Below are 13989 nucleotides of genomic sequence, written 5' to 3' on the forward strand. Positions count from 1 at the left end.
CAAACTAAGTATATTGTTTGATTGATTGATTGATGAATGAATGTTTAATATCCTGTGGTAAATATTTAATGCATATTCAGGTTGGTGATATGTAAATGATATGCAAATTAGATCTCTGCAACGACTACATATCTGTCAGTAAGGGTTCATCTGAACTCCACCTCATTTCATCAGTGGTCTAGGTGACATTTTCTTCGTCAAGAATGTATTTCACATACTAAATAACTAAAGCAATATGTCAACTTTATATGATGTCTGAAATGATTGTATGGTGAACATGTGGTTTCATCTGATCTTGATTATCTTATTTTCATGGTTCATTGATCAATATTGAGCATTCAGATAGTATATGTAATGTCTCAAACAAATTAGATAGTGTATTCAATATATCAATCATATATGGAATTATTGTAAGGTGTACATTTCTGCCTGACAGTTTTCACACGAACTTGACTTCATGTTCATGGTCTTTTTGTCAATGTTAAGTTTTCATAGTTTTGTCAGTTTATCAGATACACTTAAGCTGGTCAAATATTCCTAGTTGTTTCATTTGCATTTTTCACTGGAGATCCTGCATTTTTAGGAGAATTGTCCAAAAATAAATAAAAGTATGTGAAAATAAACAAATGTCACTGCTTTCAACAATGAACAGGATGTCTAAACGTCTAAGAAGTCCAATTATATTGACAGTGACCTCTGATTTTGTCTAAGTATAAGCATTAAATGGAAACACAATTCTACCATGATGGTGAATACAATTTTCTACCAGCAAGAGAGCTTTCCACTGAAAAACGGCTTACACTTTATAAAGATCCCAATGTTTCATAATGTCTTGAAATCAAAATGTTTATATCGCAAGAAAAGATTGAATTAATCTACAAACAACAACAACAAAAAACTCAATAAAGATTTATTGTAAATGAAACAAGGTCAAAAACATCCATCATATATATATATAAACTTGCAATATAAAATGAGATATAATTTCAATGAATGTGTTTAACTGCTTAAATATTATGCATTATTATACTGTCTCATCTGATTCACCCAATCTGTTCTTGGTAACACTAACTGTGGCACTAAATTTAGACAATAGTATAAAAATAAGAAGATGTGGTATGATTGGCAATGAGACAACTCTCCACCTGAGTCCAAATGAAACAGAAAATAACAACTATAGGTCACCACACAGCCTTCAACAATGAGTAAAACCCATACAAAATAGTTCATGTTGTTATAGGTCACCACACAGCCTTCAACAATGAGTAAAACCCATACAAAATAGTTCATGTTGTTATAGGTCACCACACAGCCTTCAACAATGAGTAAAACCCATACAAAATAGTTCATGTTGTTATAGGTCACCACACAGCCTTCAACAATGAGTAAAACCCATACAAAATAGTACTATAGGTCACCATACAGCCTTCAACAATGAGTAAAACCCATACTATAGGTCACCATACAGCCTTCAACAATGAGTAAAACCCATACTATAGGTCACCACACAGCCTTCAACAATGAGTAAAACCCATACAAAATAGTTCATGTTGTTATAGGTCACCACACAGCCTTCAACAATGAGTAAAACCCATACAAAATAGTTCATGTTGTTATAGGTCACCACACAGCCTTCAACAATGAGTAAAACCCATACAAAATAGTTCATGTTGTTATAGGTCACCACACAGCCTTCAACAATGAGTAAAACCCATACAAAATAGTACTATAGGTCACCATACAGCCTTCAACAATGAGTAAAACCCATACAAAATAGTTCATGTTGTTATAGGTCACCACACAGCCTTCAACAATGAGTAAAACCCATACAAAATAGTACTATAGGTCACCATACAGCCTTCAACAATGAGTAAAACCCATACAAAATAGTTCATGTTGTTATAGGTCACCACACAGCCTTCAACAATGAGTAAAACCCATACAAAATAGTACCAAAGATACAAAGGTAAAAATAATATCTAAGGAATTCACATTATCTCCAAATGGAGCTAAACCATATAAGGTTCATAATAGATGCATGTGAAGCTACACTGTCAAACATTTCACCATCAGAAAAAGGCAACAATCTGTTAAATAACGGGCAAAATATAAAAGATGTGGTAAATCCATACAAAAATTTCTCGACATATTTGTATTTATAGTTTTGACATAAATGCAATACAAATGATTTTGTTCATTTGGGACCATAAATTTTCTTGGAATATGTTTATATGGGATAAAGTCGGGACCATTGGAAAACTTCTATAACAGAAATTTATATAAATATATATACTTTGGAATGTATAATCTATATATAGATATATATATATATATATATAGCAATCTGAGTAAATATAAATGTAAAGAGGAATGGTTAAGTATAGTAAAACAATAGGATTTCTTTTCATTGCTTTTTACAACGCAGCTATATCAAAAATAAACGATTTTAACTGATACAAAATCTTGTGACACAAAAATTCAAAATGATTTCATTCTCCTCAATCACAGTTAATCAAATATGAAGCAAAGATAACACTTTTGTAAAGAATAAATTATAAAGTACAATTTTGAACCCACATAATTGATACATTGTAAGTTGATACCAGAGATTAAATATACTGAACAACAAGAAAACACATACAATTAATTAACAGGTTTAGCTGTAAACATATATATACCAGTAGGATTTACTGTAAAACTTATAATGGAGGATTTATTGTGTTGTCCTAAATCATGACCTTCAAATACTTCTGTTAGATGATAGTCTCCAGCATCTAATCCATAGAACTCCAGGGGATATTTGACTCGTATAAAATTTCCTCCTTGTACTGTGTACACCACTGCTACAGCTTTACTTCCCTTGGGTAGAATAGGCTTGGTCCACACTTGCACATCACCCTATCAAAATATTTAAACAATGAAAACAAATTTTGAGATGCTCAAACTAGCTTGAAATACTAATGCTATATTTTTTTTTTGTGAATATAAAACAGTCGTCAATGTCCAGGTCAATAACAAATATATATGGACAGCTTATAAGAAGAAAAATAAAGACTAGCTAAGATCAGACTATGTTAACTTTGCATTTTTGAAATTAAACAAAACAAATGCAATAAATTTAAGTCAGTTCTCCCAGCAATGATGACTGTGTCAAATTAAGTAAACAGTAGTAAACTGATGTTCATATCTTGTAAATCAATAAAATAAAGAAAATTAAAGGTAACAAACAAACACTGAAGGATTTCATCAACTCAAAAGGAACAAGTTCAAGGGTTTCAAAGATAGCACTTTATAAAACCTCTAGTTCTTAACTGTCACTAGATAATAAACCATCAATCAATAATTATAATAGACTTACCATTTGAATTGGTTTTCCTTGTATACCTAAGGGGTCCTGGTTAATAGCTAGTAGTCTTTTGTTTAGTAGCAAAGCCTTGGACCTATTGTTTATACTTCTTAAGTCATTAGCCAGCAGTAATGGTGCAGCAAATATACACCACATCCCAAAATGTACTTTTTCCTGATCTGGACTAAGCCCAAAGTTACCTACAACTATCTGAAAAGAAATAAGAATGAAATTTAGCAGAGAGCATGTTCACACTTAGCTTACCTAGTTTCTTTCAGTTCCATTTATATTGTTTAAAACAGAAATGAATAAACATGACTGTGATTTCCTAGAATACTGTCCCCCTCTGCTGTGAAATTAGTACACTCACTACTGTATGACAATATAAAAATTGTGAAAGATCAATAAAAAGTTAAACACAGCAAAATATGAAGGAATGAAAAAAGTATTAATTCAACTCTGGATACTGTCTTTTCATCCTATAAAGAATCTTTTTAGGTTTTGTAAAATCTCATGAAAGTCTCGAAATAATTTCAAGACAGAATGAAACTAAATGTTAATATAAACAAGGACAAAACACATCACCGCTATGACTTGCTTAAGCAACTGTCTTCAAGGCTCAACAAAAACATATTCTTTTAACATGGGCATAATGCAAGTGATGGACTGTCATACAAGTGAGAGGTTTAGCTAGCTATAAAACCAGGTTCAATCCACCATTTTCTACATAAGAAAATGCCTGTACCAAGTCAGGAATATGACAGTTGCTATCCATTGATTCGTTTGATGTGTTTGAACTTTTGATTTTGCCATTTGATTTGGGACTTTCCTTTTTTGAATTTTCCTCGGAGTTCAGTATTTTTGTGTTTTTACTTTTTACTTATAACTGTATAGAGTGCATAAAATAGTCCTCTTTCAAACTCAACTTTTCTTATAACTTCATATCTGTAATTTGAATCATGTCATATATATAACTGAATTCCACATAGCACCCCTGATTTCAGTCTAGCTACAATTCTTACCATATCTGGGTTATTCCAGCCTCCAGGTCCATGATAAGCTGACATACAATTCTTACCATATCAGGGTTATTCCAGCCTCCAGGTCCATGATAAGCTGACATACAATTCTTACCATATCTGGGTTATTCCAGCCTCCAGGTCCATGATAAGCTGACATAAAATTCTTACCATATCTGGGTTATTCCAGCCTCCAGGTCCATGATAAGCTGACATACAATTCTTACCATATCTGGGTTATTCCAGCCACCAGGTCCATGATAAGCTGACATACAATTCTTACCATATCTGGGTTATTCCAGCCTCCAGGTCCATGATAAGCTGACATACAATTCTTACCATATCTGGGTTATTCCAGCCTCCAGGTCCATGGTAAGCTGACATGTTGTACCAGTCTTTAGACCACCAGTTTATAATCCCTATCACACTATCCCAGGAATCTTCAATATCATTGTAAATTCTCCACATGTTACAGGTCTTTCTTATAGCAGGGAAATCTGGCTACAAATTATAAAACCAAACATTCTGTAAATCTTTCAAATATTCCTTATACCCTTGTAGATCTGGCTACAAATAATAAAACCAAACATTCTGTAAATCTTTCAAATATTCCTTATACCCTTGTAGATCAGGTTAGAAATTAAGAAGTGTAAATAAGTTTTATTATTATAAATTTTCTGTGTAACAGGAATGTCTAGCATGAAATATTACATTTTTTTCTAATATAAAGAAGTCAAACTGGAGAAAGTGAAACTAAATAGTGAAGAAACAATCATTTCTCCAATTTGGTATGAGTGTTTTTAGATTTTAATCATGAGGAGATCAGTAATTTCCAGTGAATAAGGTAAATATGTACTTGTTGTAAGTTTGTAATTTAATTATGCATTTTAAATTAAATTTTACAATTACATGTACTGGTAGTGTAAATTCAGAAATTATTGCAATGATTAAAATAATGCAAAAAATGCAAAAGTTTCAGAGTGACAATATTAGATTTGCCAGATTTTGGACAGAGGTCAACAATAAATATTATAGTTCTGACTTTAAAGTAGTATGCAACATTCAAATTTATATGCTGCTTGTCCGGGCGTATTCCCTAAATTTGTTTATCAAGTATTGTCTGCTACAAAAATAGCAAATATTACTGTAATTTCTGAAATATACAAATTGTACTTGACAATACCTTAATATGCTGTATTCTGTTGTCCATAGGCCAAGGACAAGTAAATATTATTGGTCTGCCAGTTTTGTTCAAGAAAAACTCCATAATAGGAAAACCTTAAAAATATAAAAAAAAAAAAAAAAAAAAAAAACTAATATCATATATCAGGGATTATCTTTATCAGTTTCAAGGGTTCTCATCTGATTCTTTAAGTTTGTGTGCTTTATGTATAATCATGAAGTTTATATGGTAAAATCTATAAAAACAAATTATATAGTAAGATCTAAATAATGTTCATGTGTCTCAATTTTTTTTTCCATTCCTTGTTTTTGAATTGTTTTTGAATTTTGTTATGTCTGGAATTATAACTGAATTGTATGGCATTGGATTTTTCTCATTGTGAAAAGGGCATAGAGGGACCTATAGTCCTTTATATTTTCATCATTCGGTCACAGGTGGATAGTTATTTCATTGTCCCCGTGTTAGGCAATAATACGGGCGTATGACATTTGCGCCGATTTTGAAAATTTTCATTCTTTCATTTGCGCCGATTTCATTTTTTCATTTGGGCCGATTTTATATTTGCTCCTAATTAGATTTACAGGTAAGTTAAAACTTGTACATGTACTCACTACTGTGCTATACCATTGGTAAAATCTGGTTACTTATAATTGTTTTTCATCCATGTTTAAGTTAATTTTGATCCATATTGTTCTGGAACTTCGTTGTAACTTGATGGTCATATTGCACATTGAAACGGACCGAGAAGTAAATTCTTTAATCATCGAGGGCCATACATATCGGAAGGTCAGTGTTCTCAAACATAAGTTAACTACATATCTTACTAATGTACCATAAAATCGTGTAAAGCCAGAGTTACCACGGATTCTATTGTCAAAACACAGATCGATCATAACCATGTAGTAAATGTCCGAAAGACAGATGCTAAAGAACTACGAATACGGTCAACAAGGAAAAAAGTCTGGAGATGTATCTTGTAGGCCTTCTTCCACCTCCCAGTGGTGAGCAGGGGACAACAGTTATATACATGTTGTGATTGACAATTCATTACATTTGTACAAGTGGCAAATGGAAGAGGTCTATAATGATAAATGAACAATAACATGACTTGGATGGAGAGTTCTCTCATTGACACTCACCATCTTCTTATATCTATTCACCTGTAATTTACCTGTAATAAAATCGGCGCAAATGAAAACAAAAATTGGCGCAAATGAAATGCAGATCGGCGCAAATGCAAAACGCCGAATAATACAACAAATGGAAATGTTTAACGACCTTGACTGGCTATACAGCCATTGCATGGTAGGTAAGGCAATCATACCACATTGTCTTATTTTTATATTTTTACCATATTTCATATCCTTAGCTGCAGCATAGCAATGATCAAAGAAAACCAAGTCTGCTCCCCAATCAGCAAATGTCTGGGCATCCGTCTGCATATAGAACTCACTACCTATGTAACCAGCACATGTCTTTGTACCAAAGTCTTCATAAATACCAAACTTTAGACCTTTAGAATGGATCTGTTCATAAATATAACATAATATCAATTATTTGTAAACTTCATGTTTCTTGGTAATTGTGATCTAAGCTTATTCGTGTCAAATAAATTATAAAACTTAAAATTCACATTATATTCATAAGTTTTATGATTTTCACATTGTTTTCATTAGCAATAATGGAAGCACTATGTTAATAATTTCATCTGGGTAATCAACAAAAAGTACAAATTGTTTTCCCACTTCACTGGCACAACTGCAAAATGCATTATTTCTAAATCAGTATTAATTTTCACCACAGTTCTTTATTAGGAAGAAATGTACATTTAAATGTTTTCAAGTCATTGTCATTTAAGCAAACATAATTGCTGATATAAAAGTACCTAGTAAATTAGTTCTGAAATAGTTTTTCAGAATTATATAACAAGTATTACTAGGAAATCATAAAACCAGCTATTAAATGTCACAACATGATGTACTGAAAGACCATTTGTTTTTGTGTATAGCAATAAGATAATTAGACCATTTAGAAGTAAAACATAGAACTGGCAAATCTGAGGAAAAGTTTGGTAGTCAACACCAACAAGATTGACCATTTTGCATCTTGATATCAAGATTAAATAAATGCAGAAATATTTTCAGGGTAGTCTGTGTGTCACTTACATAATCAGCCAGTGCTTTAATCCCATGAGGAAATCTTTTTGGATCTGCTTGTAATCTTCCTGAGGAATCTCTATGTGGAGCTGGCCAGCAATCATCTAGAAGGACATAGTCATACCCAGCATCCTTAAATCCACCAGCTACCATAGCATCGGCCATATCCATAAATAATCTTTCACTTTAAAAAGATATATTGTCATGTTAGTAATGAACTAGTTAATCAAGATAAAAAAGTACTGAAAGTTTCTGGGTTTTTTTCTTTACCAAGAACAGTGAGAGCTTGTTTTTTAAACCAGGTTCAATCCCCCTTTTTCTATATTTGAAAATGCCTGTACCAAGTCAGGAATATGACAGTTGTTGTCCATTCGTTTGATGTGTTTTGTCATTTGATTTTGCCATTTGATCAGGGACTTTCCGTTTTGAAGTTTCCTCTGAGTTCAGTATTTTTGTGATTTTACTTTTTGTTAAGCCTTTATTATAAGAGTAGGAATCATAAAGCAAAAATAAACCTATTAATCAATAGTTTAATATATCATATTATAAACAACCGTCTCAGTGTATACATGTACTTACCCAATACAGTCATTTGGGTATGTTTTACAGTCCACTTCACATCTAAATCTTTCCCAGTTTCTCCATCCCATTGTTGGTGTTAAAGCCAGCCCATTGTCTAATGCATTCACCAGTGTAGAAAGAATGGTCAGTAAAAAAACAAATGCTAACATAACAAAGTCCTGTAAATAAAATGGTACACATGTAAGTTTTTACACATTTAATTTGATTTGATTTTTGGTGATTAAACGCCACTTTTAAGCACCGCATTTAGGCTATTTCGTGGCATCCAGTTTTTTTTGGTGGGGGAAGCCGGAGTGCCTGGAGAAAACCATTGACCTTTGATAAGAAAACTGACAATCCTAGTCAATTAAGATTGGAGTAGAGTGCACCCTCACAAGAGGGGTTCGAACTCACAACCACAGTGTTGACAGGCTAGTGATTACAGTAGTAACTACTTAGACCATTCGGCCACCGTGGCCTCTTTCCACATATATGCATTCTTTTGATCTTTAAAAATATAAATTGCTAAAAAAAATGCTTCTTTCCCAAGAAACTCTTGTTTTTCAATCCTAATCAAACAAAGGTATAAATCTATGGGGTTACAAATGTACAGGTACTTGAGAAAATGTCATACATGTGTTATCATACATAATTGTTTTGTAGTCTCCTCTTTTTTTCTTAAATTTTCTTTATCTGTAGTAAAATATGTTAGTTATTTGTAAAATAAATCATATAATATATATCTTAACCCTTTCACTGCCAAATAAATTTTCAAAGAAACCCCGTCAGTGCCAATGCTTTTTTCTGATTGTCTTTACGATTACGCAAAATCGGCGACGTCATAGTACAAGTATAATAGCGCCAAAAAGATTTTAACTGAAAATGGCGGGAATATTAAACCTTTTCTAATAAAAGTCTATTTTCTTTCATATATTACCGATTTTGGATTCCGGAGTTTAGATATTTAGATAAGTTTCGTTTTGTATGATATTCTGGTCCCGGTTCTAGCAAGGATTTGTATAATAAGAATCCTTGGTCCTAGAAAGTGCAACTTAATAAGGTAAACTATTTTTTTGGTATGGGCCTTGAGTAGGGATAACTATTTTATGTGTCCATGAAACAATAATTGCACCGATTGTAAGTTTGACTTTACTTCTTTCAGTTGCCCTCTCTTCAACTGTACCAGAAAATCAAATGCTCTATCCGGAGAAGCAAACCTGGCTTTTAAATCATATACCTCCAGGGTCAAAATTCGGTATTATACGAAAACAGATAATGCAAATTAATTTGTCACTATATATAAATCAAAGAAAGTTTGGGATTATTCTTTGTGAACAACTTCATTTTATAATTTTCCACCCTTTTTTGGTTCTTATTATATGATCTTCCGAAATGTCATAAAAAAAAAAACGTTAAATAACAGGCTATTATTTGAACTTGGAATTATTTTTAATTATGGAATTTGCATAATTTCTTGTGTTTAAAATTTTTAATAAATTCCATGTTAATGTGGTATTATAATCTTTTGAGCGGTTAATAAAACTTTCCATACAATGTATTTTGGTTAGATAGTGTTGTGCACGGCACAGTACATTCTATTGAAAATATAGTATTTTCTTTGTAATAGAAAGTGTTGTGCGCAGCACAGAGCATTTCAGTACAGAATAAACATGGAATTTATAAAAAAAATCAATAACAAGAAATCAAGCAAATTCCATAATTAAAAATAATTCCAAGTTCAAATAATAGCCTGTTGTTTATTAATTGTATAAAATGAAGACCTGATCTAACATTGTCAGAGTTCTTTTAATAGGAAATTTCTATCGTATCTTAATATGAAAAATAATGTGTTCATTAATTCTTGACAACCGTACAATAATAAGTCACTGTAATTGTAATTTAGAATTTTTTATTGTTCACAAAGTTCTAAGGTTGTGCGCGGTTTTTCTTTCTCTTATTTGGAAGAAGGGACGAATAATAAATGAGTACAGACATGCATCGATCAAAGAACATGTATTTTACTAAGAAACATGTTACATATGTATCAATTAAAAGAGTCATGTTGACCTGGAATATTAATTTGGCCGGCACAATCCGACATTTTCACACGATAAATACAATATTAATTTCCTTGTATCTCTTGTATACAGCCCATAATGATTGATTTATTATTCATGTTTTAAGTGTTTTGACTTTGAAATTTCTATAAACGTATGCCGTATAAAGCCTAGAAAAATTAAACACAGCAAAAACAATGCATTAAAATTCTCTGATGTCATTTTAATGAAACATGGGCATAACTGTATGTTATCAAGACAAATTTCTTCGTCGAATGAATTGGGAAAATCAGCATGAAATAGGCAATGGTTTTGAAATTTCTCTGCAGTATTCTTTTATATGTCCTAGATTCTGGTTAAATTTTGTGTGATCCCTCACTCAGGAGGATAAACTGAATAACCACAGATAAGGATTAGCCATAATCCGATGGATGCGTTAACAAATCACGTCATTAGATTAATTACGTCATTATTGTGTAGTGCACTTTTTGCGTACTTTTTTGGAGGTTTTTTTTGCACGTTTTCTAATCTGTTCTTTGTTAAGGGTATTTGAGTAACTTCTATCTTCTATATTTTATGTTGGTACAATTTTATTTGTATTATGTTCTTTGAATTTTTGCAAACTTTAACCCGTTTAGGAAAGTAAATAAAACATAAATATACTAAACGGCCTAGACTAAATGACTACTGCAATAGTGTCGGGAAAAAGAGTGGATTTGAGACGCTATAGTTTTAAATATTATATACGCATTTATAAATGCATCCTTTACATAATTTTATTTTCCTAAATTTTATGAAAAAGCTCCCCTTTCATATTTTTTAATCTTGGTAAAAAACGCGCGAATGTTTCAAGACGGAGGAATTAAATTTATCACATAAACGGCGACGTCATAGTACATTACGTAGTTCATAACATCATTACAATCGGCCAATGAATCGGCCCTTTGGCACTGAAAGGAGTATGACTTTGGGCCGATAATCGGCCCTGTGGCACAGAACTCGTTAATCATGTTAATTTTTTATGGGTATTTGGAAATTCTTGAATCTTTGAGCAGAAACATAATACATAGACACAATGATAGAGTTGATAAATAATTGTCCAATTACATTGCATTTTTTTTATAATCCATGGTACATGCAAATCATTAAGACAAGACTTTCACAAATTCAGGGATATTTTAAAAGACCAATTTCCCCACTTTAACAGCTTATTTTCAGATTTTCATTATGTAAAGAAAATGATTTGTATATATGCATTTTATCAACGATGATCGTAACATATACTTACTGTGGAGCAGGATCTGCTTACCCTTCCGGAGCACCTGAGATCACCCCTAGTTTTTGGTGGGGTTCGTGTTGTTTATTCTTTAGTTTTCTATGTTGTGTCGTGTGTACTATTGTTTTTCTGTTTGTCTTTTTTATTTTTAGCCATGGCGTTGTCAGTTTGTTTTAGATTTATGAGTTTGACTGTCCCTTTGGTATCTTTCGTCCCTCTTTTAAAAAGATGATTGTAGCTACAAATGTATCTGTTCCAACGAAGCATTTTCTGATTAATAAAAATATTATGTAAAATTATACATATGAAAAATAAGATGAGGTATGATTACTTAAGACACAAGAGATCAATGTCAATAACACAGAAATTAACAAGTATCAGCTACAAACAGGTTGGGAACAAACCCCCTGTATGGTGATTATACCTGTATAGAGCGATAATCCTTCTTTAGAGGGATAAAATTATTCCTCTATAGAGGTATTTTTGTTTACACTGGATTTAAAGCAAATTAGGACAGAATGGCATTTTCTAGTTATATTGGCTAAAATCTCTAGCATTATATGCATCAACATATATGCAATTTATTATAAATTGGGATGAGCAGTTTTCTGCTTTAGTGACAAAACTTGCAATCTATTGTATACCCACCTGATCAACAACAAAAGGAATAGTTGACCTTTAAATTTCATGTCAAATCTAACAATAGAAATTCTGTTCAGTTAGGCATAAGTGAGTAGAATTTACCTGATCATCACAGTTTTCAATCATGGTGAACAATAGATTGTATTTTTAGTCAGATAAGCAGAAAACTGGGCATATGTATATTAAATTTAAAAGTACATCAATAGACAACTTTCGAGTTCGATGCATTTCCATCAAAAACTCTGGTTTTAGTGAACGTCATTTGTGCGTTTAGGGGCGTCGTCACTTCCATTCCAATGTTGAGCGAGTGGTTGGAAAACTATAATTCTATATTGTACGAATTATACGACAAATTGAATTCTCAAAATTGACAATCAGCATTGATGTCATTAGGGAATTGTCATTAAGTACCTACAGAACAACCATTATTTCTAGTTTATCCTGCACAATGACGATCACCAAGACGCTTGATGAACATAAATAGTGCAGGGATACAGGCAACCCCCTCTATCTGGTAAATGACGTCATAAAGGCGCATATAATTGACGAGTTTTTTCCGGTGACGGATGAACTCGAAAGTGGTCTATTGGTGCATCAACTGTTGCAAGTTACTGCCATATTAAGTAGAAAATGCCATTCTGCCCTATTTTTACAAATGTAAAATAAGATTATATTTTTTTACCATTCCCAAAATAATTTGGTGTCTGAACATCACAGGCACTTGTTTCTATCCATTGGGAGACCCACTATCAACGTATCTCCATATATTTATACGTTGATAGTGGGTCTCCCAATGGATAGAAACAAGTGCCTGTGCTGAACATGCTGAAAATTGTATAAAAATTTCTACATGCCTTAATTATTATCTGAAATGAAACACATATAAAACCAAGAATGGATGTTGAGATGAATGAAATAAATAATCAAACAGTTCTATTATAGATGATACTTTTCTTGTTTACTTCGGGCTAATATATACCGGGAAGTGAAACGATAAATTAAATGTACATGTTCACCAACGAATCCCTCCATTTTCGATGGAACACCATCAAATCAAAGCGAATCGAATTTTTGAAAATAAACTTTACTTGAAGTCGGCTTGTCACAAAACAATAACATAATTTGGTTTTTATAACAGACAAATTCATACATAAAATGATAATTAGAAAAAAGTAGAAATTATCAAAATATATTTTATACATTATTTGATATTTACAGTACATATGAAAAGCTATTTTTTCATAATGAAAAATACCGTATTTTCGGTTTAACATTAAAATCTCATTTAAAAATATTAGAAAGTCTTAATACAGAATTTATTTATCAGAAAATGATTTCTTAGTATTAGAAATTGATTTTCGAATACCTTTAAAAATCACCCAAGCGAGCGGTTTGGCTAGCCACAAAACCAGGTTCAACCCACCATTTTCTTTAAAAGTCCTATACCAAAAAAAGTAAAATCACAAAAATACTGAACTTAGAGGAAGATCAATTGGGAAAGTCCATAATCACATGGCAAAATCAAATAACAAAACGCATCAAAAACGAAGGGACAAGAACTGTCATATTCCTGACTTGGTACAGGCATTTTCAAATGTAGAAAATGGTGGATTAAACCTGGTTCTATAGCGCTAACCCTCTCACTTTAATGACAGTCTCATCAATTTCCGATATTTTTACATTGATGCGTTAAATAAACAGACACAATAAATAAAATAGTCAAAATATGGGTACATCAGTCATCATCGT

General features: G+C 32.1%; 1 protein-coding gene across 3 annotated transcripts; it reads right to left on the reverse strand.

Moving 5' to 3' along the window:
- Positions 1–2444: 2444 nt before the first annotated feature.
- Positions 2445–13219, reverse strand: LOC143056254 (alpha-galactosidase A-like). 3 transcript variants are annotated; one of them, XM_076229343.1, is made up of 8 exons: positions 13190–13219; positions 8284–8444; positions 7714–7888; positions 6900–7074; positions 5549–5643; positions 4705–4866; positions 3359–3556; positions 2445–2898 (listed from the first exon to the last, which is right to left on the reverse strand). In XM_076229343.1, the coding sequence occupies exons 2-8, from the start codon at positions 8433–8435 to the stop codon at positions 2644–2646; spliced, it is 1212 nt and encodes a 403-aa protein (XP_076085458.1). In that variant the 5' UTR covers positions 8436–8444; positions 13190–13219; the 3' UTR covers positions 2445–2643. The 3 variants fall into 3 exon arrangements, with proteins under 3 accessions (XP_076085458.1, XP_076085457.1, XP_076085456.1); XM_076229342.1 differs by having other exon boundaries at positions 13095–13213; XM_076229341.1 differs by lacking the exon at positions 13190–13219 and adding an exon at positions 12923–12962.
- Between the last annotated feature and the right edge of the window lie 770 nt (positions 13220–13989).

This window comes from Mytilus galloprovincialis, chromosome 13 (genome assembly GCF_965363235.1).
Source record: "Mytilus galloprovincialis chromosome 13, xbMytGall1.hap1.1, whole genome shotgun sequence".
NCBI lineage: Eukaryota > Metazoa > Mollusca > Bivalvia > Mytilida > Mytilidae > Mytilus > Mytilus galloprovincialis.